A 25,649-nucleotide genomic window follows, 5' to 3' on the forward strand; every position below is an offset into this window, starting at 1 on the left:
TCTCCTTGCCCCTACAATATTTAATGGTAGACAAAAGAACAATGTCACCTCCCCTTCCCCATACCCCCACACTCTGAACCATCCCCACCCCATCCTTCCAATGCAGGCTTTTACCCACCTCCATGTCATCTTCCTTTTTCCTCTTGTTGACCGACTCACTTCCTCCTTCATCTTCTTCTTCCTCCTCTATGATTCCTTCCACTATAGACTTGGAGCCTTCTGGGCTTGTGATTCCTTCACACCTAGGTTTTTAAAATAAGTGCTGTCACAAACCTCCCTTCTATACACAAATTATCTCAGAGATACTGATATTTATGGCCTTTTAGAATCAAATGTTAGTTGAAACTTAACAATGCTCTTAGGAGAAGGATGAGGAAAATGTGCTTTTTAAAATGTACAAAAGTAGACCAGAACTGCGGAAGGTCATGACCAATGTATGACTATACTCCAAGGGATGGGTTCCAGCTCTTGCACAGAAACTGACCAACAGAAGGCAGTAACCACTTCCTGAGGCATGGTGACAAGAGTTTTATTCGAATTATTTTATATAATCCTCTTAACAATCTATAAATAGGCCTCAAGAGTTAAAAAATAGACCAGGGTCACCTAGCTCATGAGTAGATGAAGCTGGTAGGCAAATGCAGGCCCAAATAATTCTAAAGCATGATGCTTTTCTCCTATACCTTGCTTATAGTAGAAAACAAGATTCAAACAGACTGGTGAAAAGCCCCCAATTTTTAATTAGCTGGTAGAAACTGGCAATTACAATGACCATGCCAGCTGAACCTTGCAGATTAGAACATCTGATCCAACCAATTATTATTGTTGTTTTTCCTCTAAAAACAATCTCTCTTTATTATGCAATTAGGTAGAAAAATATTATTATATGAATAGCTGGTACTATAATTACTTTTAAAGAGAACTTATTGGAAAAAATATATTGACAAATATTAAAGGTAAAAATCCCAAGACCAGAACAGTAGCTAGTGCCAAGGCCTGCTATGCATGGTAGACAAGAATTGTCTATCTCCTCTACCAAACCTTCAATAAAGCCTATGTTCATAAATGTTTTGTTAAGTGGGAGTTTCTATTGAACTTGAGGTATCAAGTTTCACATCTAGGTCAAAGGACCATAACCAAAAAGTAACACGTGCTTTGGATTTCTTCCATAGCTATGAACTGGGAGATTCAAGAGAATTTCACCTAGACGAAGGCAGCAGAAATGTTACAATTAATATCTACATGACAATTAAAACACATATACTCTTACATACACAGGTTTACAAATTAAGAGAAAACACTACTTAAATTTACAAATAGTAAAATTTAAAAGTCAGTTAACTACGTGCCTATCAGCCATGTAACTTCCTTACAAAATGCTTTACCACTGCTTAGACAAGTCAGATCTCAAAATATTTAGGGCACTGAAAAGTAGGCAGTTTCACAGTTTACTCAAAGACTCTGCTATGTGTCTGCCAGATATTACTATTCAAATTGTCCTTTTAGTTGTAAAATCCATAACATAGGCCTTAGAGTCAAATACACGGAAGTTTGAATCTGAGCTCTGTGATGCACTAGCTATGTGATCCTGAGAAAATCACTACGCCTTTTTGAACTTCCGCTTCCTCACCTATAAAACAACTTATCTTAAAAAGGTACTGTAAGGATTAAATGAGATAAAGCAAATGAATTAATGAATCCAGGTCACGATCATCAATGGCTACTTACATTCAAAAACAGAGACAAGCAGACATTATGTGCTTCCCGGTGGCATTAAATAATATCACCTACTCTTAAAAACAAATATAAAAACCAAAATAACAACCAATCAAACTGAATTTGATCAAATCTCTGGATCTCACTAACAATTTACAGACAATAGAGGGAACAAAGGAATATGTTAAATTACACCTACAGGAATCAACCAGCAAATCCAGATTGTGGGAAATTTTACAGAGCAAATAACCAGGCTTCCTCAACACATAAACTGCAAGAAAAAAAATGAGAGAGAGAAGTAGAACCTATAGAGAGCATACTGAAATCTTATAGAGGAAATTGTATTTTTCTGGGATTTACTTCAAAATATTTTGTGCATTGGGGAAATAAATAGAGGTACAGATAAAACAAGACTGGCCATGAGTCAATAATTGTTGAAAATGGGCAATGGGTACATTGGATTTCAATGTATTATTCTACTTTTATATGTCTGAAAATTTTCAATACAAGGTTTCAAAAAATGAGATAGTATATGTAAGATACCCTGCACAGTGCCTGACATATAGCACACATTCAATAATGCCACTACCATTTCATTGACTCTTATGTTTCCTGTCTGTTCCACTGGGCAACATTTTCTCAATTCACCTGAAGTTTCTTTTGTGACTGCATAGCAATATCCAGGACTCATGTAATCCTAGCCAGGAAAACCAATTGGGCTAAATAATCTTAGCTCACCCTTAGAATCTAGCTTTTACTCAAGTTATGCTAAAGCTTTTATGCTATTTCCTCACAACCATATCTGGCTTAGAAAGAGACTTACCAGAATGAAACCATACTGCCAGCACTTGAGTGGGAACTTAATTTTTTAATTGACTTGAGAGAGAGAGAGAGAAACATCAATTTGTTGTTCTAGTTATGCATGCATTCATTGGTTGATTCTTGTATGTTCCCTGACTCGTGATCGAACTCTCAACCTTGGTGTATTAGGATGACGCTCTAATCAACTGAGCTACCTGGCCAGGGTTGGCCACTTAATTTTTAATGTACATTCTCTGGGATTCTTCACCTTTAATACCTAGAGTTGTGATAATAAGGTAATCCAATGCTATGTAGAAGACGCAATTTGGTTTTGGGATTTCCTTAAAAATACAGAAAGAAAAAAGAAAAGAAATACTATATCACTGGCTCATTTGTAAAAATTATCTAAAAATAATGAAGGCATTCATTCACAAGGATAGTAGGATAAGTGTACGAGGGAAAAAGCAAATTCCATCACCATGTTTCGTTCTCTCACCAGCCCAACAGGGAAAAATAAGACCTACTGTTTGACTTGGCCAACCATTGAGACACGGGCAGACTCCAGATTTCTAATCTGGCCACTCTTCACACTAGAAGAGAAAATTAAGAAGGGAGAGAGGTTATTCAGGATCCACCTTATCATGTCACTAGGGTCAAATGAATAACTTTACAGATTCTGGAGGACCTACTAAAAAGTTATAGTTACCACTGTAGCTTATATGGAGGTTACTACTACTTCCCACTTGGTTATTATGTCTATAAACTGAATAGTAAAAATTAAATAAAGATATTGAAGCCATTTCAGTTCTGCAAATATTTACCAAGGGGATACTATGTGTCAGGCCCATGCTCAAGAACAGTAGCATGAACAGGGAAGGTAGGAGCAATCTCACTAAACACACACATCATTCTGGCAAGCATATCTGACATGAGACTCTCTGTCTTAGGAAAACTCCCTTAGGATATATTTACCATGTCCTTAATTTCCATGTGATATCTCTGATTCAGTTAACAGATACGTTATGCCTGCTAAGGCAGTTAGCAGTATGCTATATGCTATATGAAAGTACAAAGGAATAGAGAATAACTGCTGCCTTTATGATGCAGGAAGGGCATGAAGACAGAGATGAAAATTAACAACATAAGCGTATTTTTTTTAAGGAAGGACTAAAAGACTTAAGGGGTAAACAGTACAATATAATACAGACTTAAAGGTCTCAAGCAGTTTTACCAAGGCAGTAATTTGTGTGGTTTGGAGCAGTTAAAAAGGGTTCTGGAGAAGGTACTGGAGATAGATTTTGAAGAATAGGTAGGAAGATGGGATACTATTTAAAGATGTTTTATCTGAAGACTGATCTCCTTGTGGGGGGACGACAACAGTGTTTTACTTATCTCTGAATCTTCACCCATTAGCACAAAGTGTTTAATAAATATTTAATCAAAAATTGATTGAATTAATGAATAAATTAATGACTGAACAGTCTTAAGTGAAAGCCATACACAATTCTGTCAGTGATTTTTATGAAAATTATTTACCCAAAGGGCTTTTATTTACCCAAAACCCAAATAAAAACTCAGAAAAGATTCTACACCTAACTTCTGTTTCTCCATCATTTTCTCTGAAACACAGAAAATGAATCTAGAACCATGGAGCAACAGAGGTGGAAGAGGTCTTAGGGTCTCAGTTATCCTAAACTCTCACCTTAGAGATGGAAACAGCTAAACATCAGATGATGCATAATTACAAAGACTGAAGGAGACACTATAGTATATTAGAAAAAGGGTGGATTTTATGCAAATGAGACAAGTCTGAAGCATTTAAAAAAAAATTTTTTTTTAAATATATCTTTATTGATTTCAGAGAGAGGAAAGGAGAGGGAGAGAGACAGAAACAACAATAATGAGAGAGTCATTGATCGAGCCCACAACCCGGGCATGTGCCCTGACCGGGAAGTGAACCCCGATCGCCTGGATTCTAGGTCGACACTCAACTGCTGAGCCATGCCCGGCCAGGCTAAATTTTTTTTTTTTTAATTCTACTCTTTACATAAATGTTTTCATCCGTGATGTTACAATAAAGCTAAGGCATGGAATTATTCCTTTAAACTTTGGTGCTTGAGCTGATGAAAAAGGAAAGCTATGACCTAACATTTAAAATATAGACAATATAGATTTGTGGATTACCTCCATTCAATGGCATTCTCCAGAGACTTGAAGGTTTTAGGACGACCACGTAAGAAATTCTGCATGCTATTAAGGGCATCCATGGCTGTACCTAGATGTTAAACAAAAATTTTAACCACAGCCCTTAACATTTTCAAGCATTTACACTTACTGGGTCAACTATATTCTGCCCTCAATGATAGCAGAATTCAGTGATGCTTGGGGAAAAAAGATAAAGAAAAGTTTAAGAAAATTCAGAAGACTGAAAGGATAGCCAGGTTCCAAGATGGCCTCCAATAATTTTTGTCTCCTGGTATTCACTCCATGTAGTAAGTACCCCACAATGAACAGGGCTAAGTTGTATATGTGACAGTGTGATTTCTGAAACTGGGTCATAGAAGACATGGCAGATTCTTTTTAAAAAAAAATTTTTTTTAAATGTTTTCATTGCTTTTTTAGAGAGAGAGGAAGAGAGAGAGATAGAAACATGAATGAGAGAGCAACATCAACATCAATCAGCTGCCTCCTGCATGCCCCCTGCTGGGGACTGAGCCTGAAACCTGGCCTTGTGCCCTTACCAGGAATCGAACCTGTGACCTCCTGGTGCATGGGTGAACACTCAACCACTGAGCCACAATGGCTGGGCTTCTTTTTAAATGTTAAATAAAATTATGGGGTATATATACAATTAAAATATTATGCAGCCATAAAAGATGTTTATGAAGAGTTTCTTATGTCACGGAGAATGATTAGGTAATGTAGGGGGTATATTAAATGAGTGAAGGTGTAAAAAAATACATACTTCCAGTTACAAAATAAATAAGTCCTGGGGATTCAATGTTAACTATAGTCAATAATACTGTATTATACAGTTGAACGTTGCTAAGACAATAGATCTTAAAGTTCTCATGACAAGAAAAAAAATTTTAGCTCTATGTGGTAATGGATATTAACTAGACATATTATGGTGATTTTGCAATTTATACAGGGTGGGGCAAAAGTAGGTTTACAGTCGTGAGGAGGCAAAATACAGACTTTAGTCTTGTATTATTTATTATCATATAATTTTCCATATAAACTGTAAGCCCAGTTTTACCTCACCCTGTACACATATCAAATCACTGTATTGTACAAATGAAACTAATACAAAGTCCATTATGTCCAATACATATGTCCATTATGTCCCAGTTTAAAAAAACTTGGAATGCCTTTGCCACAAAATAACATAAAAGAAAGATATAAAAGATAAAGGGACATACTTCAAGGTGAGTGAAATCAACAATAAATTAAAACATGATAATAACCTACCAGGATGGCTCTTATAAGTCAAAGATTTTGATTCAGTTAGCACAAAAAAACTTACCTTCCACAACATCAATCACACACAGTCCCAGGAGGCTCGGCACCAGGTTGGACGATGCTGTGTGGACAGCAATAGCACCGCCCATGCTATGTCCAATCAGCATAATTGGAGGAGGGAGGTCCCCATACATGGCTTCAACCACATTGCCAACATCTCTGCAAAGAGAAGGAAAAAAATCTGGGAATGCTCTCTGACAACACTAAAATAGTTATCTTTCTTAACTCCTTCCTATGGTCTGTAACTAACAGTCCTAGGACTGTAAAGGTCCACTGCGCCATCTTGCAAATGTAACTATGTAAAATTCCTAACACATCCCTGGTTTCTGTACATGTAGCCACACACCTAGTTCTTCTGATAAATGGCAGATTAAGGACTAAGAACCCAAATTTTCTGACTTGCACTTATATAACTTTTACTGTTCCACACATTTAGTACAATTACATAAACATATATCTTTAAAGCTTGAAACTCTGTACAAGTCATTTAACTGCTCTATGCCTCAGTTTCCCTATCTATAAAACAGGAAAACAACTTTATTAAGCATTACAATGTAGTGAAGTTTGGAGTCACAAGATGAATTACAGCCCAAGTCTACTTTTTACTATATGGACTTGGATTAGTTATTTAACCTTTCAGAGTGTCAAAATCTATAAAATGAAGATAAGGACATCATTTATTATTCCAAATAGCTGTGAGAATTAACTGAGAGTGAATGTGAAAATACTTTTAAAAGGATACAGTGCTATACAAATGTTATTATTTACAATTTGTCATGTACAGTTGCTTGAAGTATGAACATAAATGTTAAGTATAGTATTCTGAAAAAGCTTGAAAGATGTCTAAAGCTAATTTTTATTGGCTTCTGTTCTCGCCTTTAATTATGGGTAGATCTGTTTAACAAAGTAAAACCTTACAGCTTTGAAAACAAGAATTGGAGTAGGAATTTGGGGTTTTATTTGCTTAGACCTTCTTTGCTATAGCAATAGTAAGTATAGTATGGTGGGTTTCTAGGAACCACTGGCTCTACTGTCTTCTTTTGGAAGTGGCTGAGTCAGTCAAGTTCAAAAGACAATTTTGTCTTGCTGAGTGTTCTACATACCTCAGGCACTCACAGTGTTAGCCAAATATGGCAGGTTGTGTAGGGAGGGACATAGCCTTTCGAATAGGTCTCCACAGCATTCAGAATATCAAAGGTAAATGTTATTATTTCTAAAGAAATTAATCTTAAAAACCTTATACAATACACGTGTCAATGCAGTAGCTGCAGCATCTGCAGACAATCTGAATGGGAGATAAGAAGGCTCCCAACTTTATAAGTGAAAACAAATAATAGTTTAATATTCCTTTGGAGTTAAATTAAAGCTAAAATTTTGAGTTAGTAACAGATATAATGAGTAAAATAAAAGGATGCTACAGAAGATTATCTAAATCCAGGTCTCCTTAAAATATTAAGTTGGAGGGTTCTACGATAGCTGCTTCATGCGTGAAGGTGAACAGCGTCTAAAACAAACCAACTTAATACTGTATTAAGCTCAGGAAAGGTATATTTCGTCCAGATAAAAGTTGGTTATGATCAACCCATTGGTCATTTATCACTAGGAGAAATGTATTATTAAAGTTAGTCAAAGAATTCAGTCACCAAGATTAGAATCTTACTTGAGAAATGTCCTGAAATTCCGGAGAAATAAAATAAAAATGAAGTAGAGATTAACGACAAATCTAGTCTGTAACTGGATGTACCATAATTTCAGTAGTTGCTCTCTAAGGGGGTTTTATCATACTTATTAATACTAGATTCATTTTCTGAAAAGCAGTATAGCACATCACAGACATAACAGAAAAGGAATATCAGAGTAAGCTCAAATCTTGGCTCTTCTACTTTCAGTGGAGTTGCATCTTATGTAAGGTATAGGTTCTAAAGTTGGTATGTAAGGTGAAAATCATTCTGTCAGTACTATCTGAAAACCCCACTAATCGCCCATTAAGTATAACCAACCTGGGATTTTTGTTTCACAGAGTGATTGAATTCAGAAATCATATAAAAGTTTTATTGCTTAGACTATTTCAGCAAGAATCCAATTCATTGGCTCTTATCATTCCTGGTATCATCATCATCAGTTCTAGATTATTTTAATCATTTATTTTCTCTAAATTTTGGGGGCCAGTTATCAACTTATCATCTCTCAGCCCCAACTCACCTTTCTGCAATATTGGGTCTGAGGGCTTGAAATGTTTTTCCTTTGCCAGCTGGCAAGATGTTATGCTACATCAGTAGAGGACACAGGAGAGACAATGCAGAGGGTTTTGTTCCTGATTCATGTGTGTTTTCTCCACAAGCTCCCATAATTTGCACTTCCCTAGTACCCAGGTCCTGAAGGAGAGGAAGCCTCCAGCTCCTGCACCACATACAGCTTCCCCAGTGCCCGATTTCTCCAGCATTCCAACCCCCATCCCCAATGTTTTTCTTTCCTAGCTTTATTGAGGTATAATTAGTATACAAAGCGATACATAATTAATTTATACAATTTGGTAAGAGTGTGTGTGTGTGTGTATGTATGTATTTGTGTTAACATAACTCAAGGATCACCTTAATCACATCCATTACCTCCAAAAGTTTCCCTGAATCCCTTTTGTGTGTGCATGTGTTTGTGTGTTAAGAACACTTAACGTAAGACTTACCCTCTTACACTTTTTTTAATATGTTTTTATTGATTTTAGAGAGAGAAGAAGGGAGAGGAAGAGAGAAAAACATCAATGAGAAAGAAACATCGATCAGCTTCCTCCTGCATGCCCTCTACTGAGGAATGAGCCCGAAACCCAGGCATGTGCCCTGATCAGGAATCAAACCAGCAACCTCTTAGTGCATGGGTCAAAGCTCAACCAAGCCATACCAGCCACGGAATCCTCTTAAACTTTTAGGTATACAATAGCTTATTAATAACTCATCTCCCTCTCCCTGCCCCTCCCCCTCCCCTCTCCTCTCTCTCTCTGACAAACTCTATAGTTGAATGATCACAATTTTGGTCCATTAACTGTGTGACCTCATACAGTTATTCAACCTATTTAAACTAGTTTCCTCACTGGTAAAAAAGTGATAATATCTACACTACAGAGTTATTAATGCAAATTTAAATAACTTAAATTAATTAATTATTTATTTTTAATAAAGGCTTATTTTACACTTAATAAAGCCTGGCAGCCCTGGCCAGTTTTGCTCAGTGGTTAGAGTGTCGCTCTGCAGACTGAAGAGTCCGGGTTTGACTCCGGCCAAGGGCACGTACCTCCGCTGCAGGCTCAATCCCCACCAGTAAGGGCATGTGCGGGAAACAACCAATCCATGTGTCTGTCTCACACTGATGGGCTCTTTTTCTCTCTCTCTCTCCCTTCCACTCTCTTTGAAAAGCAATGGAAAAATATCCTCAAGTGAGGATTAAAAAAAAAAAAAAAAGCATCTATTATAAACAATAAAATTATGGCCACATGAGTTTGGGCTCTAAAGGAAAAACAGTTTATTCTTGGATTAAAGCTGCTAAAGAAAGAAGGGGCAAGATATTTTTGGCCAAAGTTGATCAACTACTGAGAGGACATTGGAAAAAGAATGTGTGCAGTATACCTTAAGAACACTTCACATGGACTCTTGTATACAATTACTTTTCCAAGCATGAGTCCCCAACTGATATCCAGATTCTATTTAACAATTTCAACAAAAGAAAACTTTTCAAAAGCCAATACAAATTAAACTGTGGCTTGAAGAATTTTCAAGTGCTTTAAGTATGACCATCATATTGAATATACCAATAAAGATGAATGTTTCTTTGAGATTAAATAGTAAGGAGACACCAGATATAGAAGTAAAAGAGAACAGAGCATTTACGAATTATTTTCTAACAATCTCACCAGGAGAGTGATAAAGGTATGCTACTCTTTATAATACTAATGAAAGTCAGGTGATGTACAAACAATATTAGATTACTTACTTTGCCATTGTTTCTGCGGACAGGTCTTCAGAATTCTTGACTTTTGTTTCACCTAAAAAGAAAATATTTTAAAAATAAAATTTCCAAGGATAGGAATTATAAGCACAAGAGTATTCTCTTTCAAAAATCTCACCTTTGGACAATAAAATGGGAACTTTATACTTATATATGGTGGACTTAGCAAAAATTTTGTTACACACACCTTTATAGTTGCACACCATAAGGAGGATAATTACAGTACCCTAAAAATGATTTATTCACATTCCTTATATAACACCAGCATCAGAATTTGGTTAAAGGACATTTTCTTAGCTAAACAACAACAAATATATGTGTGTGTGTGTTTATAAAATATTTATTAAAACTGCAAGCTAGAACTTCTCTCAAAGTGCCCACATGGAAAGACCAGGTTATTTGATGGCCACGCTGCAATTTTAATACTTAACACTATTCAAAGGGCTTGGCAAATAACGTCATTCAGTCAGAACTAATTAAGACTTTCACTCGCCCTGGCTGGTGTGGATCAGTGGTTGGAGCATGGGCCCCGTGCACCAAAGAGTCTTGTGTTTGATTCCCAGTCAAGGGCATGTATCTGGGTTTGCAGGTCCTACCCACTGCCCTGGTCGGGGCCTGTGAGGGAGGCAACCAATCGATGTGTCTCTCACATTGATGTTTTTCTCCCCTCCCCCCTTCCTCCCTCCTACACTCTCTAAAAATCAATGGGAAAAATATCCTCAGGTGAAGATTAGTAAAAAAAGAATAAAAAAAAGAACTTCACTCACCATGACCTCGCAGATCCAAAGCCACAATCCTACACTGAACCCTACTAATGATTGCTGCCTAGGAGGAAAAGGAAAAGTAGTAAGATACATTATGGGTTAACAAATTTTTCCCCATTACCAATAACTTTGTTGAATGAACTGCTATCAGAATTCAAGGATCTCAAGACAATCAAAAGACGACTTTCCAATTTTAGGCAAAATTTTTAAATGACAATTTTCTGCTTTATTGGTGCATATAATGGTTCTATTCCAACTTCAAAATATGGCTCTCTCCACCTAAATCCCTCCATAAAGCTTAACTCTTCCTAGCTTTTCATGAAACACAGAGTGAGTATCTCTAAGCAGTGATCCTCTGCATTCTGCTATTAACTATGATTTTCATCCATATTCCTTGGTTATCTTTTCCCTGGAAGGAAACAGGGAAAAAGCCACTTAACATTGATCTTGGCAATAATTTTTTTGTTATAACAACAAAAGCACAGACAACAAAAGCAAAAATACACAAGTGGGACTACATCAAACTAAAAAGCTTCTATATAGCAAACAAACCAAACCGCAAAAATGAAAATGCAACCTTCCAATAGTTTTATAGGTTCAGGTCTTACATTTAAGTCTGTAAACTATTTCAAGTTAATCTTTGTGAGTGGCGTAAGATAGGGGTCCAATTTCATTCTTCTGCATGTGGTTAGCCAGTTTTCTCAGCACCATTCATTGAAAAGACTATCTTTTCCCCATTGAGTCTTTTTGGTTCCCTTGTCAAATACTGGTTGTTCACATATGTGTGGGTTTATTCCTGAGGTCTTGATTCTGTTTCATTGGCCTATTTTTATGCCAGTATCACACTGTTTTGATTACTGTAGCTTTGCTATAAAATTTAAAATCAGGAATTGGGATGACTTTAGTTTTAGCACCAATCTAAGTTCTTCAAATTAATTCTCTTTCTCCTCACAACTCTTATTTAGACGTAATTTTCATCATGTTACAGGTGAGGACATTTTACAGAGAGATTTAAGTAACTTGATTAGGGCCAAACAGCTAATAAGTGCTAATAAATGGTGAAGCCAAGATTAAAATCCAAGCAGCCTGGCTCCAGGTGGTTCTCAACTCTGGCTGCATAACAGAATCACATAAGGAGCTTTAGGAAATACTACTACCCAGGCTAATCCATCAGAGGGGCCAGGGTATCTACACATTTTAGAGTTCCCCTGGTGATTGTAATAATTCTAAGTTCATCCTAGTCCTAGATTAGAGCATAACAGACAAGAACAGACGTAAAATCTGGGTGGTAATAACATTTTTTGTATCACTTCGTTATCTCACCAAATTATCTCTCTGAGAAGTAGATTGGGAAAATATTAGCCTAATTTTTGTAGCTGACAAAACAGATTATGAGAGGTATATCAAGTATTGGTGAAGGTGTGGAGAAACAGGTATCCTCAGAGACACATGACACATCCTCAAATTTTATAACTTTGGCTAATTTATCAGTGAAAAGTGGTATTTTTTTATTTTACTTTATATTTTCCTCATTACTAGTAAGATAGGCCCATTTTTATAAGTTTATATCCTCCGTTACTTTTGTACCTCCTACATTAGATGCTGTAAATTCATCTAAAACTGAGTGCTTGAGTAAAGCACTTTATTAAGAACTGCGCATCTTTTGTTTATTCTCACAACCACCCTATTAACTAGATGGTATATATCCACTTTACAGATTAAGAAACTAAAGCTTGGCAGATTAAGCGGTTTTGAGAGTCAAACCCCAATCTGTCTGAAATGAAAGCTTCTTAAAATTTTTGCTTATTATTTGTATATATGTGCCATCTCCATTTTTCCTACCTTCCCTATTAGACTTAAATCATCATATGAACAAGAAGATAGCATATATAATTCTCTACTGTACCTATAGGACCTAGCATACTGCCTTGTACAAAACAAGGGTTTATCAAGTATTTGCTGATTGGCTGGCTAATCCTGTTAAAGATGAACGCTCACTTTCCTATCTTTAGTAACCCAGCACAATACCTGAAATATAGAATATACTCAGTAAATATTTGCTAACATGAACTGAATTAACTGAAAGAAGAATCAACAGAGATTACAGATTCAATTACTGGCTTCAATCAATTCACACTTGTTTGGTCCCAGGTCCCTTAGAGGTACCAAAGCTGAAAACAACTGGAGGCTGGGAAAATCTAGCCTGCTGAGGCTGTATGTATTAATGAGCTCCCACTGCTCCTCTGCTTTCTCAGCCAAACTAATTTCTGCTTAGTTCTGAATTCTCCCACAGCAATTATGCCAGTCTGTTATACCCAGTACTTGCTGATGGAGAGGTCTATAGAAGCCCTAAGTATTGTATTATCCACTACATATGATCAACTTGATTATTATAGCAACAACTACAGTAATAACAAATTTACTGAATATAAACAAGGAATAAAGAATTCCAAAAAATTAATTTTTTAGAAATCTAAAGCTTACCTTTTAAAAGACCATAATTTCCCTTAGTTATCATCCTTTAATCAAAGATAATCTCTCACACATACACACACAGGGTTGTTTTTTTTCCTGTTACTAAAGCCAAAGTAGAAATGCTTTCTCTTGACAGTTAATAGAGCTTGTTCAGGTGAATCTCTGGGGTTCCCCCCAAAACCCCACAAAACATTTAATGCAAAAGCATTTCTACTCAGGACCAGAAATTTTATAAATGATGGATAAGAAGGAACTTTAGGATATATTCACAATTAAATTCTACAATATGCACTATGCTGGAACACTACCAAGATGATGCTTACTTTTCCACTGCAGAGGGCCTTGTCTGCTTTGAAACTGTCCCAATCTTTAGAAGCTCTGCCTTATGTGTATCAAAAATATGTATCTATAGCTTCTGCCCTGAGTATCTACTCTTAGGCAGTGTAGAACTGGTCTCCAGAGAAACATGACACTGGAGGCAGACAGAGGTAGTTTTACATTCTGGGGCTGCAACGAGCTGTTATTTCTCTAAATTTTAATGTTCTCATCTGCCTAACCTCACAGAAATACAGAAAGGATGAAATGGGATCATGAAGGTAAGCACTTAGCACAGTACCTGGCACATAATAAATTTTTAAAAGATGTGCTGATTTTAAAAAAATTAACATTACAGTTGAAAGCAAGTATTATGCCTCCCAAGTCTTTGCTTTTCTCAGGCCAAACATAAAGTTGAATGCTGTTATTTTAAGTACTCTAATCCTGGATGCTCTTTTCTGGACAAATTTGTTTGCCAATCTCCTTTTAACTTGTGGGATACAGAACTGAATACAATCTTTGAATACAACTTTTTAAATTAATATAAACTTTTTACTTTGAAAACAGTGTCCATTAAAGAAAAAACAATCTTTAAGTTATGAAAGTAATTAAAAAACATACAACTGAAAGAAAACCTAGAAAACAGAAAAACAGGAAAAAAGCTTTTTCCATAGCGTCCAGGAGAATTCTTTTAAAAGGTTCTATAATATTTTGTCTTATAGGTACATCCAGTATACTTAACCATTTACTTATTGTTGGACATTGGGATTGTTAATTTTAGACAAATGGCTCTTCCCATATTTGGTATTTTTCCTTAGAACAGATTCTTAAAAGTACAATGCCTATGTCAAACAATATAGTATTTGATGATTCAATCACAGTGTAAATTACTTTCCAAAAAAGCGCTATTTAAATGCCACCAGCAATGTTTGCAAGTATTCCTTTTCTAGTACCTTTGCCAACAGAGGATTTGTTTTGAGAAATATTAATTTGATATGTAAAAAAATGATACCTCTTATGAATCATATCTGATTACTAGTGAGGATAAACATTCTCTGTTTGCTCTCTATGAACTATCTCTTCATGTCCTTTGGCCTTGTGTCTTTTGGAGTTAGGGATTTTTCTAACCATGTTATACAACTTCTTTATTTATCAGTCAAATGTAAATGACTTACTGTCATTTGATAAACCCTTTAGGAAAATTACCTACTTTTCTGCTTTCTTAAACAGGACACAATGAACAAAATGTAACCTTTTCTTAATTGTTGGAAGTTGGTATTAACTTATTCAAGGAAGAGCTACGGAGCATCAGCTCCATGCCTGGCCCTGTGTGCTACACCTATAAGGGTGAATAAGGCACAGTCCTGCTCTCAAGGGTCTCATGATCTAGCACCATAAACATCAATCACAGCTGTTCATCTCTTCCTTTGTCTGTCAGTATACTTGTCTTCCTGCTATGCTAGGGCCTTTTTGCTTCTATTTTATTGCCTTATTCTACTAAATATTATCTGAGCAAAGGTCTAAGGGAAATTCTGCCTCTCATGATTATAATATGCTTTAGCTTATTCCTGCTATTTGCCAGAGCTGCCCTCTGGATTCACAGACACATTCCAGTACTTGAGGAAATATGAGCTCTGGAGTCCAGTCAATTACAAGAGCACCAACTTTTATGTAGCCATTTTTATTTTCAAAGCATGGTCACATATAAACTCATTCAGTGGGCTGGTACACTGGCAGAAATAACAACAAAAAAGGGCAGGCAAATTTAACCAGCCAAGTCCAATCTATTAGGTTAATTGAGTGGTAGGGAATTTCCTTGGTTACACAAGAAAACCAGATAAGCAATCAGGACACAATGATCTATCTACAAAGGAGTTTCACAAAGTGTGAGAATCAGCAGACACTTCAGATTCAATTGTTTTAAATATTTTATAAAAAGGGAATAGAGCAGTCAAATATATTTGGAAGACACCGTTGAAATTAAATAGATTTAATAAAGGCTTTAATAATATACTGATATGTAGGATGAATTTCCGAGAGAGGAATAAGAAAAGGATATTACATGTAGTATTTCTCAAAGTCATTTAATCACAAAATCCCTATTTCATTAATTTCTCATGGAATTTGTAATCTGTAGAATATATTTTGGTAAAAGAAGAACCAGAGATATCCTCTACAATGATAACAAATATAATAATGTGTGCTCATGTATTCAAGTATAATAATGTCAGCAGCTATTTATCAATCACTTCCTCTATGCCAGGCTCTTTCCATCTTATTTCATTGTTCCAGTCGATAGGATAAAAATATTTAATATCAATACATGTCAACAAATAGCTTATAATAATATTTGTACAGGTTTTTATATCCATTACTTTACATAATCTTCAAAGAAACCTTGAAGTGTAAGGAGCCTGTATTTGGAGAATAAAGGCTTATGTAGCTTGCCCAAGGGCTAAAGTAGCTTTCTCAAAGATGTTTTACTAGTACCAATAAAACTGGAGCTAGACTCCTACTTCATTGTTCCTTCTCTTAGTGTTAAAAGCAATAGCTGTTTTGTGAAAAGTCTGTTCTAGCCCTACCTAGATCCCTCATCTCTAAGGGCTCTGAATGCTCAAATAGGTAATGTTATCTCTGATTTTGCACTAGACTACTAGGAAGCAGCTCAAAAGTTCAAAGACTATAGTGAGGCCACCTCTAGCCTACACATGTACTTCTCATCAAATTTTACAAAATCTTGTAACCCATTAATTACTATTCTTGGAATAAAGCTTTTCCTGTCCATAGACTACTTTTTGCCAAATTTCTGATGAGGCAGTCTGGAGTCACTATCCTTAGCAAGTTTCAATACAGTTGTCTGAATGTGATGCCAATTTAGATAGTGCTTCTTTCCTCTCCCCAGTCACATATCTCTTTCCTTCCACGTCTCCAATGTGTTAGCTGCCCAGTGACAGTGTATATTAGCTTAGAGCAGAGCCAGGCAAGTCATGGTACATGAGCCACTTCTGGCGGCTCTGACCTTGGTTCAGGGCAACTGGAGTATATTTATTATTACTGTACCTGTTACATTAGGAAGATGTTGCTGTTATCTGTTCATTTCAAAAAACATTCCTTAAGCACACAATATGTGCCAGGCAAAAATAAACCATGATCTTTGCCTCTAAAAAAGATTACAATCACCCTGGCCAGTGGGTCGGTGGTTAGAGCGCTGGCCCACACACCAAAGGGATGCAAACTGAATTCCTGGTCAAGGGCACGTACTTGGGTTGCAGGTCTCATCCCCAGCCCCAGTTGGGGTGTGTGAGGGAGGCAACCAATCGATGTGTTTCTTTCACAATGTTGTGTTTCTCTCTCTCTCCTCCCTATCCCTTCCACTCTCTCTAAAAAACAAAAATCAGTGGAAAAAATATCCTCAAAAGTGAGGATTAACAACAACAAAAAAGCTTACAATCTAGTTGAGGAATGTAAATGTCTAAAGCTATGCTACTAAGGACTTGAAATGTGGCTAGTCCAAACTGAAATGTGCTATAAGTATAAAATACACACTGGATTTCAAAGACAGTATAAAAAATAATGTGAAATATCTCAACAGTAATTTTTATATTGATTACCTGTTAAAATGATAACATTTGGGGTAGAATGAATTAAATAAAATATGTTAAAATTAATTTTATCTGTTTCTTTTTAGCTATTTAATGTCCCTATTCTGAAATTGAAAATTACATATATGGCTTGCATTATATCTCTATTTGACAACACAGTCTAGAGACATGAAAGAGCCTGGCACTTATGGGTAAATCATACAGCTATATCCTAAAGCAAGAGAAAAGAGAAAGGAAGTAGCAAACAAGACAGGATAACAGTTGAATAAGTGCCTATGTGTCAAGAATTGTTTCAGGCATCTGGGAAACAAAAAAGAGTAAGACATTATCCCTGTTCTCAAAGGATTCATAATCTAATAGAGGAGACTAGAAGGTGATTTTATACTTAATCACAATAATTTTGCCAGAAACAAAATGATATATTCAAAAGCCTCCTCAACTCTACAGCCAACTGGCTCCAGGTATCTAGTGCTGCGTTCCCATTTGCTCCCATTTTCTGTCCCTCACACTCCCTAGTGGTAATTAGAGGAAGTATGTGTATTTGCTTGATACACATAAGTAGATATCATGATTTCACTTTTTATAGGAATATTGCTAGTATCTCCCTTAGCAGAATCTCTCTTTGCACATGGACGGCCACACCTGAGTCAAGAATATCAGGAAGATCTACAAAGGCATTCACACAGACACATATCCTCTATTCTAGACCAGGTTATCATCAACCAAACATTGCTTACTTCCTAGTAGCTCACAGGTACCATTAAAATGTAAAGCATCATTTGTAAAAAAGAAGGATTATTTTCCAAATACTTATGGGACATGTCTATGTATAAAGTACTACAATAGGCTCTATGAGGGAGAAAAATGACAGATAGAAATTATCTCTATCTGAAGCACCTGAATAGAATGTGTCCGCTTATCCATTACTTAGAATACTGAGACACAGACCCCTACTTTTGACAAGGCACAAATTCCATCCCCCTCATCTCAATGAAATGTATGTAAAACATTTTACAAACTGTTTGAAGAATTCATGCACTGAAGCTCACCCCAGTTAAGAACCTTTAGTTTAAAGAACAGGTGATATTGGCCTACCATAATAAATACAAAATTGACCCTCATTCATAACCTTCTTATAATCAAGCCATATAAGTGAGCACAGAAGAATAGTTAGGCTAGTTATATTAATCCAGAAGTAAACAATGATCACGCTAACACCTACTTCTATCAACTACTTACTTACCGTGAACACAGCCCAAGAAAGGGCGGAATGGCCTCCTCCATGCAGGAGGAGCAGGACTGGACCCTCTGAACCACTCTTATAAACTCGAAAAGTGTATGAATAGTTAAAGATAACGTATCTAAGCTTTGTTCATTGAAGTTTTTGATTAGTCATATAAAAATGTTGATGAGAAAACTCATGCAGCACGAAGCTACATGCAAAGCTGCAGACTTCCAAACTTAAGAGACACTTAAATAGAAGTTTCCGAGATACCTAACTTCTGTTTTTGAAGCATAGGACCAGTATGACCATTTTTACAATGGAAAAAAAGCTGATTTCCTTTGCACTAATGAGGACATAGTCCCTGGTTTCTAGATGCTAAGAACCAGCTCAACTCACTTGACTCATGAAATTTTCCCCTGGGCACTTAAGAAATATACCGGTTTTAAAAATTTAATTCTTAATCCCTTCCCCATGCATTAGACAATTATAGCCACGTAAAATATTGGCAATGACTTACAGGTAATGTTCCATGCCACACAAAAAAACAGGTGGAGAATAAAAATGAAATACACAACAGTAATAAGGAACATTTTAGGAACTACAGAAGTCTCCTACTTAAACAACACTATAAGCTTACTAAAGAAAAAGCCATTTTGCAAAGGATATATCCTTGCCAGTTTCATTCTCTACTTCTACATCTTCCATGGACTCAAAGTACTGACTCCAAGACACAGGAGAAAAGTCCCGCTTTCTTCCAGGGCTAAGGAAATAAAAAGAGGAAGAGAGATTTCAAGTAAAAAATAGTTGTGCATGAAAAGATAAAAATCTTGATCAAACAAATGTTAAATGTAAATCTGAAATGCAAACAGCAAGGATATTTTTCCCTTAACGATATGAAGAGTTTTCATACACAAACTATCTCATTTAAAATATATTTTAAGAGTAAAAAATTTTAGGATTTAAGGAAATTCATTAGTATATTTTAATCATAAATGTGTCCCGTGTATACACACACCACAAAACCCGGCAGTTCTTTCTCTTTATTCTTGGCTATCGGCTCATTCTTATCCTCTCAACCTGCTACAATAATTTTTGGTCACTTACACTTCTTCATCCCTTTAATCCCTCACAGAATTTCACATTTATCATTTCCCAGCCAACAAATATTCAACCTTCATACAAGGCAAACTGGCAATATCAACACCCTGAATTTCTAAGGCTTTATACAAATATATGCTCACAAAGAAATGAAATGACTTATCTATTCACCGTAGCATCATTTGTAATAGAGAAAAACTGAAAACAACCTAAATATCCATCAACAGGTGAATGATTAAAATAAATTGTAAATAAAGAAATATTCAGTTGTTAAAAGAAGGAAACATTTATATACTGATAAAATTCTTTATGTATGGGAAGATAAACTGTTAAGTAAACAAACAAACAAACATGATACACACACTACCATTTGGGTAAAAATGGGAAATATGTATAAATATGATTATTTATATATGTTTAGAATATCTCTGGAAGAATACTGATAAACACTGATGGCATCCTGGGAGATAAGAGGGACAATCTTCAATGTATATCCCTATCTTCTGAATTTGAACCAAGTATTATTAAAAAATCTAAGACTATTTTAAAACAAAACAACCAATAAATGAATATTTACAACCTGTCTTCAATCTTGAATGGGACACAAGAAAGAAATCCTGAGCCTTCCCCTACTTCCACACCTATTCTTTCCAGTAATGGAGGAAATTCAGAATTATATGAGCAACAAAACATTACCTCTCGCCAGACATCTTGCTAGACATATGCCATGGGGCTGAGTGGAGAATAGGTACAAAATATAATACAAAGCCCTCTTTAAGACTTAAGTTAATACAAAAGTACTCTAGGTTGACTATAATACTGGAAAGAATTACAAGTGAGCATCTCGGCAGTCAGGTATATATTCTTTCAAAAGTCAAGCATTTATTAAATATTTACTCTCTTGTAGGCACTGATATAGGTCAGTAGTTTTCAATCCATGTAATAATAAAATCACCTGGGGAGCTTTTAAAAATATTGATGATTGGGTCTCACTTCTAAAAATTGATTTAAATGGTCTGAGGTGTGACTGAGGCACTGATTTTTAAAGTTCCCCAAGTTGAGAGAGAGGTGCTAGGAATACAAAGGTAGAGTATATGATTTGGAATGAGAGAGGAGTTCAAATTCCTCACAGTTCCTACTACTTCCCTATAATTCCCTACAAAACCCTAACACAGTATGGGCTTGGGCAAATTCAAATTATTTAAACTCCTTCTCTTCTGCCTTGGACTGTAGTGACTAAATAAAATATTTTTTAAAATCTAATATATCTGGCATTTGCTCATTATGTGAGTAATCCTATCTTCTGATAGAAAAACTGCCTCTGTGGAAGTAAACTACAACTTTAGCCTAGACCACTTTTTTTCATTTGCTGGTTGCATTTGGATTCTTACTGGAAAACTAAAAGCAAAACTCTTAATTCTACCGACTCATCAGTCACTCACAAATCCACCTACACATATACTGATTTCAAGTATAACAACATGGCATGCCAAGCATGTTATAATGGATTCTAAGGATCTCTTACATAAACGGACTTTTTATATCATAGTACTAGTATCTAACATTTACTGTACACAACACTCACTGTGCCAAGTATAGGCAGGATTCCATTTAATCCTCACAAAACTTTGAGTTATTTTTATCCCCATTTCACAAATAAAAAGCAGATTTACAGATACAAAGTAACTTGCCCAAGGTTATACAACTACTAAGTGGCAGTGACAACATTCAAATCCAGTTCCACCGCTCTTCAAACCTTCTGCTCTTTACCCCAATGCTGTATTAATAATTCTCAGATTCTTTTTTTCCTCTCTCGCTCTCTCATTTATGCTTCTGAAAAGTAATAAGGGTATATTATCAGAGGTTTCCTTTTCAGAGTCCAAATATGGTTGACTTTGTCAAGGCCACAGAAACTTTCCAAGTTGGCTAGGTACCAGTTAAAGAAAAATTACTTCCTATAAATAGAAATTCTACTAGGAGAATAACCTCCACTTCTAATTTCCTTCATCAAAAAAAAAAGTTCCAGAGACTACCCAATTTATACCAAAATATGAGTAATCCCATTTGGTAAAAGAACCAATAATCTATACCTCCAAAGGTTACTCCTACTCCCAGAGATTTTTCTAGCATACTTATAACATCTTCATTTGAACACACAATTGTTTTTACACAACACATTCAGGTAACTTTGCAACCAATGTTAGACATGAAGTAGATAGCAAGGACCTTACATTAATCTTTATATACTAGTGAAATAATGCCTGTTCTCAAGAAGCTAATGTCAAATACCTAAATATCTGACATAATATAAAGAGTTAAATAACTTAAGAGGTATGGCTAAAGTGCTGTGAATATTCACAGGGGGGAAGAAAGATTACTTTCAGCTTGGGAAATAAAGAGAGGCTTCAAAGGAAAAATACTTAAGCTAGGCACTGAACGAAAGCCAGAATTTGGAGTAACAGAAATAGGGAGGAGTAAAGAAGACATTTAACGGAGAGAGAAGGGCACAAATAAGGATCCAGTATGGTGCCTGTCATAGGAGACACTGATAAAAAACAAAATTTTAAAAATAGCTAACTGCAATACATGGGAATAAGTACAGCAGTTCTGAAAAACTAACAGAAGCTGATACAACTAAAAGCAGACAGTGGAGAAAGAATAATATTAGATACAATAAAGTAGGGAATATAATATGTCTTTTTTTCTGTTGTTTGTATGTTAGGGTCCCAAAAGTCAGACAGGGTTTAGATGGTGTTGTAGATAATGAAGAGTCAATTAAATGTACAAATTAAAGTATTTTAGGAAGATCAATGTGGTAAAAGATATAAAATAGACTTGATTCTAGAAAATAATATGTTGCAATAACTTGGTTAGAAGATGGGAGTCTAAACTGGCAATGGAATTAAAAAGGAGGAAAATAAAGACCTTTCAAAAATGCAATCAACAAATCTTAAAGGAATGTTAAATATATGAAAGACAGTAGAATCAAAGTCAATTCTAAAGTTCTGAACTAACAGAGAGATGAATTATTAAGCCCTACAATTTGTAAATAACAATCTACTTTGGAGATATATATATATATATGTATGTATATATGATTTTTGATGTCACAATAAAGTTTATTTCAAACCTAACAAAATAAATGTATAATTTCCTCCCATCTCTCGCTACCAGAGAAAGGAGTTTGGCAGAGAGGGAACAAAACAGTACTTTGAGAAACACAAAGGAAATATGGCTTCTGCCTAAACCACATGATTCAAATTGTTTATGGACCCTTTGCTATTATCACAGGCCCTGTTAAGAATCTGAAAAGCGCTATAAAGTTTCACTCAAAAAAAAGGCATCAGAATATATTTTATGTACAGTTCCACTGGCTTCAGGACACCCATTTATGAATCCCAAATTAAGAACCCTTGGTCATACTTTGACTGTAACAACCTATTTCCAGCAGAAAGAAGAAGAATTTTTTTAAAAGAAGAAAAGGAGGAATTACTAAACCCTTAATATATCCTCAATGTAAATTAATTATCCATTTGTTTTCATAACCTAGTTCTGCCTTTATTAATTGTGTGACCTTGGGCAAGTCACTTAACTTCACTTAACTTCTCTAAGCCTGCATTGCTTCATGTCAGATGGAATTATACTTCCTATTTTATAGGGGTTGATATGAGGATTAGAGTAGCCTTCTTATCCCTTGGTTACTCTCAAATTAGCCTGTGTTAATTTGCTACTAATATGAGATCCACAACAGCGTGATCATTCTACATTTGTTCATCAACATCTGCTCAGAGTTTGACACACTGATGATTACCTGTTGACAGTATGAAATAAGCTAATGTGTGTAAAGCACTTATCTGGGTGTCTCAGTAAACATCTATTATTATTATTAATATTATTATTATTATTAGGCTTTGAGGCTAATAAGCAGAATCCTCCTTTTTGAATCCTCATAAAGTTTCCAGTAAAAGGTAATGGAACACTACAAAGCTACATTAATCACGACTGGGGAGAAGGAACAACAAGCTGTGGAGTGCCGAAAGCTTCAAACAGGGTACTCAAGGCCAGCCACAAACTGCGTCTGACATTGTCCTGCACCAGAGACCATCCAAAAGACTGGGAGCCCTGCCCGGCCGGGCGCGGCTCAGCGGTTGAGTGTCGACCTGGGATCCAGGCGACCGGGGTTCGATTCCTGGTCAGGGCACATGCCCGGGTTGCAGGCTCGATCAATGACTCTCTCATCATTGATGTTTCTATCTCTCTTTCTCCCTCTCCTTTCCTCTCCCTGAAATCAATAAAGATATATTTTAAAAAAACACAAAAGACTGGGAGCCCTAGCAGATCTACCTAATACATAGAAACAAACCCAAACAGGCAGCCAAAATGGGGAGACAAAAAAACAATCCCCAAATGAAAGAACAAAAGAATTCTCCAGAAGAAGAGCTAAATGAAATGGAAATAAGCCATTATCAGATATACAGTTCAGAATACTGATCATGAAAAATGCTCAACAGCATGAGAAAAGATATGGAAACTATGAAGGAAATTAAGAATGGCATAGTAGAAATAAAATATACATTGGAAGGAATAAACAGCAGATTAGGGGAAGCTGAGGATCGGATCAGCGAATTAGACGACAGAGTAGAAAAAAATCACTCAATCAGAGAACCAAAAAGAAAAAACAATTAAAAAACAGGAGGACAGTTTAAGGGAGCTATGGAACAACATTAAACATAACAATATTCATATCATAGGAGTACCAGAAGATATAGAAAGTAAGCAAGGGTTAGAGAAGCCTATTTGAAGAAGTAATAGCAGAAAACTTCCCTAACCTGGTGAAGGAAAAAGTCACACAAATTCAGGAGGCAGGGAGTCCCAAGCAAAAAGAACCAAAGAGGCCCACACCCAGACACATCATAATAATCTCTTTAAATTCAGCAGGTTACAACCTTAATTCTCCTCTGCCATTTTAAAGAATACATTTACAGGATCCAGGGATACGACCTGAGTTCGTTTGGGGTGTAATTATTCTGCCTGTCACAGGTCTCTAAAGTCTTTGTGTTATTTCAGGAAAATGGCAAAAATATTGATTAAACTTGGACTTTTACATATTGAATATGCATGTTAAAATGCCTAGGGCTGCCCGGCCGGGCGTGGCTCAGCGGTTGAGCGTTGACCTAGGATCTAGGCGACCAGGGTTCGATTCCCGGTCAGGGCACATGCCCAGGTTGCGGGCTCAATCAATGACTCTCACCATTGATGTTTCTATCTCTCTCTCTCCCTCTCCTTTCCTCTCTCTGAAATCAATAAAGATATATTTAATAATAATAATAATATTGAAACCGTAACTGAAGGAAGATTTCAGTTCTTGCTCACTGGCATGTTATCAGTTTGACTCAAATAGTCATAAAAATTCTCTACCCGTTTGGACATTTCTTACATTGACATCATACTGGACAAAGGCTAAGGAACTGATCCAGATTAAAGAAGACTCAAGAGACATGATACTGATTAGACTTAGTCGGCTGGAGCATCGTCCTGTGCACCAAAGAGTTAAGACTTCGATTCCCAGTCAGGGTACATACCCAGGTTTTGAGTTTGATCCCTAGTCAGGGTACATGCAGGAAGCAACTGATTGATGTTTCTCTCTGACATCTCTCTCTCTCTCTGCCTCTCTCTTTTCCTCGCTAAAATCAATAAAAACATATCCTTCCGTTAGGATTAAAAAATATATTTAAAAAAGAGTAATGCCTGGCCAGCATGGCTCAGTGGCTGAGTGCTGACCTATGAACCAGGAGATCATGGTTCAATTCCTGGTCAGGGTACATGTCCGGGTTATAGGTTCGATCCACAGTAGGGGGCATGCAGGAGGCAGCTGATCAATGTTTCTCTCTCATTGATGTTTCTCTCTCTCTCCCCCTCTCCCTTCCTCTCTCTGAAATCAATAAAAAAATATTTTTTAAAAAAAGAGACATGACAACTAAATGAAATATGGGATCCTGGATCAAGACCAACAACAACAAAAATGCTATAAAAGACATTTTGTCTCAATGTTAAATTTTTTGAATTTGATAATTACATAAGGAGAATAAAAATATCCGTATTCTCAGAAAATGCACTGAAGTTAAGGTTAAGGTC

At 36.1% G+C, this 25,649-nt stretch overlaps 1 protein-coding gene across 1 annotated transcript in view; it reads right to left on the minus strand.

Annotated features, from left to right (window-relative positions):
• Positions 1-25,649, minus strand: part of PPME1 (protein phosphatase methylesterase 1) — a 45,986-nt gene that overhangs the window by 12,826 nt on the left and 7,511 nt on the right. Inside the window, exons 2-9 of the mRNA XM_087821665.1 lie at positions 19,082-19,176; positions 18,435-18,526; positions 10,803-10,860; positions 10,021-10,072; positions 6,044-6,198; positions 4,702-4,792; positions 3,042-3,107; positions 119-242 (exon numbers count right to left, since the gene is read on the minus strand). Coding sequence (XP_087677791.1) covers positions 119-242; positions 3,042-3,107; positions 4,702-4,792; positions 6,044-6,198; positions 10,021-10,072; positions 10,803-10,860; positions 18,435-18,526; positions 19,082-19,176 — 733 coding nt within the window. The remainder of the gene's footprint in view (positions 1-118; positions 243-3,041; positions 3,108-4,701; positions 4,793-6,043; positions 6,199-10,020; positions 10,073-10,802; positions 10,861-18,434; positions 18,527-19,081; positions 19,177-25,649) is intronic.

This window comes from Miniopterus natalensis, chromosome 11 (assembly GCF_054644295.1).
Source record: "Miniopterus natalensis isolate mMinNat1 chromosome 11, mMinNat1.hap1, whole genome shotgun sequence".
NCBI classification, from domain to species: domain Eukaryota; kingdom Metazoa; phylum Chordata; class Mammalia; order Chiroptera; family Miniopteridae; genus Miniopterus; species Miniopterus natalensis.